General features: G+C 42.9%; 1 protein-coding gene across 1 annotated transcript; it reads left to right on the top strand.

Moving 5' to 3' along the window:
• The first annotated feature begins 2,142 nt into the window (after positions 1–2,142).
• On the top strand, positions 2,143–2,619 carry LOC112785775 (uncharacterized). The gene has a single exon (XM_025829206.1). The coding sequence runs from the start codon at positions 2,143–2,145 to the stop codon at positions 2,617–2,619; it is 477 nt and encodes a 158-aa protein (XP_025684991.1).
• The last annotated feature ends 569 nt before the right edge of the window (positions 2,620–3,188 follow it).

The following is a 3,188-nucleotide window of genomic DNA, read 5'->3' as shown; positions in this document are numbered from 1 at the left end:
AGTAACTCGCCTCTTGGAAGCGAACATCATTTAACCCATTTCCGACAGTGAATGGGTAAGTCCGGTCCAAGTAGTGCCAAATAAGTCCAGGGTGACAATGGCGAAGCTGGAGAGCGGAGAGCTTGTGGTCACCCGAGTCCAGAATACTTGGCAAGTGTGCATTGATTACCACCAGCTAAATCAAGCAACGCGGAAGGACCACTACCCATTGCCGTTCATTGACCAAATGTTGGATCACTTGGCAGGTAAATCCCATTATTGCTTCTTAGATGGATACACAGGGTACTTTCAAATTCACATAACCCATGAGGATCAGGAGAAAACTACTTTTACTTGCCCCTTTGGAACGTTTGCGTATAAGAGAATGCCGTTTGGCTTATGCAATGCACCGGCAATGTTTCAAAGATGCATGACAAGTGTTTTCTCGGATCTTCTGAAAGATTGTATGGAAGTTTTCATGGACGATTTCAGTGTGTATGGTAGCTCCTTTGATGCTTGTTTAGGGAACTTAGCTAGGGTACTAGAGCGATGCACCAATACTAACCTTGTTTTGAATTTTAAAAAGTGCCACTTCATGGTGAAGCAAGGTATAGTATTGGGTTATATTGTCTCTAAAGACAGAATTTCCGTTGATCCGGCTAACATCGATGTCATTTTGAGTTTACCTTACCCCTCCTCGATGAGGGAGATCCGTTCCTTCCTTGGTCATCCAGGCTTTTATCGTCGGTTCATCAAGAACTTCAGCAAGGTCGCCTTACCTCTCTCCCGCCTGCTACAAAAAGATGTGGAATTCCATTTCAGTGAAGATTGCAAAGAGGCTTTTGACAAGTTGAAGGAAGCGTTAACCACAGCCCATATTGTGTGAGGCCCAAATTGGAGTCAACCTTTTGAGATCATGTGCGATGCCTCGAATCACGCCGTAGGTGCCGCGCTAGTACAGCGCGATGGTAACGCTCCCTACACTATAGGTTATGCATAAAAAACTTTAGACTCAGATCAGTCGAACTACACCACCACTGAAAAAGAGCTTTTAGCCATTGTTTTTGCTCTAGACAAGTTTCGACCTTATTTGCTAGGCTCTAAAGTGGTGGTGTATTCTGACCATGCCGCATTGAAATATTTGCTAAAGAAGAAAGAGTCAAAGCCTAGGCTCATTAGGTGGATATTACTTTTGCAAGAATTTGACTTGGAGATCAAAGATAGAAGTGGATCCCAAAACCTAGTGGCGGACTATTTGAGTCGGCTAGAACATTTAACTCCGGACTCCACTCCTATCAATGACTCATTTCCCTTAGATACCTTGTGAGAAATATCCCAAAGCACCCCTTGGTTTGCCCCGATAGCTAATTACTTGGTCGCTCACGTTTTTCTCCCACAATTTTCAAAGCATCAAAAAGATAAATTAAGAAGCGATGCTAAGTATTATCTTTGGGATGATCCACATCTGTGGAGGCGTGGGGCAGATCAAATAATTAGGAAATGTGTGCCGGAATCTAAATTCCAGTCTATCCTTCAATTTTTCCACTCATCTGAGAGTGGGGGTCATTTTGGCCCGCAACGAACAACAATAAAGGTTTTAGACTGTGGATTCTGGTGGCCTACTTTATTTAGGGATGCAAACCAATTTTGCAAATCTTGTCATCAATGCCAGAAATCCGGAAATACCTCACAAAGGTATGGGATGTCCCAACAACCAATGATTTTTTGCGAGATTTTTTATGTTTGGGGCATGAATTTTATGAGTCCATTTCCAAATTCCAATGGGTTTATGTACATATTGTTAGCAGTGGATTACGTGTCTAAATGGGTGGAAGCAATTCCTACCCGTTGTGATGATGCTAATACCGTTGCTCATTTTTGAAAACTAACATTATTTGTAGATTTGGGTCGCCACGAGCAATCGTGAGCGACCAAGGAACCCATTTTTGTAACAGAAAAATTGAGGCATTAATGAAGAAGTATGGGGTTATTCACAAAGTCTCCACAGCCTATCACCCCCAAACCAACAGGCAAGCGGAAATATCCAACATGGAGATCAAAAGAATCTTAGAGAAAGTGGTTAACCCACAGCGGAAGGATTAGAGTTCTAGATTGGGAGATGCATTATGGGCCTATAGAACCGCTTATAAGATCCTAATCGGGATGAGCCCCTTCCGTATTGTTTTTGGGAAGCCCTGTCACCTTCCGGTTGAAATCCAGCATAGAGCCTATGGGGCGGTGAAGAATTGCAATCCTGACTTAAAGGGGGCGGGAATGGAACATAAGCTTCAATTGGAGGAATTAGAATGCCTTAGGTTGAAAGTGTATGAGAACGCTCAGTTCTACAAGGAAAAAGCTAAGGCATTCCATGACCAAAATATCAGGAGGAAGAACTTCAAGATAGGTGACGAAGTGCTTGTGTATAATTCAAGATTGCGATTGATGCCCGGAAAATTGAGATCAAGATGGGACGGGCCATTTAAGGTGGTAGATGTCAAGTCTTATGGTGTAGTGGAGGTGATTCACCCTACCAATGGAGTGAAGTTCAAGGTTAATGGTCATAGGGTGAAGCTTTATTACATTCAACCCAAAAATGCCAAGGAGTTAGAGATTTTCCTCCTTGGTGAAGTTTCCAAGTGACCAATGAAGCCATGCAAGTCCAACTTAGGACTCTAAACCAAAGTGCTCAGTGGGAGACACCCCACCATGGTAACTGGTGCACGAAATTGTGATATCCAGGCTCGAACAATCCCTGGCAACGTGAGCAACTTGGTACGCGTAATCGTGATTACACTTTAATTATGTAAAATTCATTGCTCTTTCTTTCCCTGGCAATGGCGCCAAGAACATGGTGCCAATACCATGGTTCACAACTTCGATACAACTAACCAGCAAGTGCACTGGGTCGTCCAAGTAATACCTTACGTGAGTAAGGGTCGAATCCCACGGAGATTGTTGGTATGTATGAAGCAAGCTATGGTCACCTTGCAAATCTCAGTTAGGCAGATATAAATTGATAATGGTGTTTTCGAATAATAAATAATAGAATAGGGATAGAGGTACTTATGTAAATCATTGGTAGGAATTTCAGATAAGCGAATGGAGATGCTTTTCGTTCCTCTGAACTTCTGCTTTCCTGCTATCTTCATCCAGTCAGTCTTACTCCTTTCCATGGCTGGCTTTATGCAAGGACATCACCGTTGTCAGTG

This window comes from Arachis hypogaea, chromosome 20 (assembly GCF_003086295.3).
Source record: "Arachis hypogaea cultivar Tifrunner chromosome 20, arahy.Tifrunner.gnm2.J5K5, whole genome shotgun sequence".
Taxonomy (NCBI): domain Eukaryota; kingdom Viridiplantae; phylum Streptophyta; class Magnoliopsida; order Fabales; family Fabaceae; genus Arachis; species Arachis hypogaea.
This window is presented reverse-complemented; position numbering and strand designations above follow the sequence as displayed.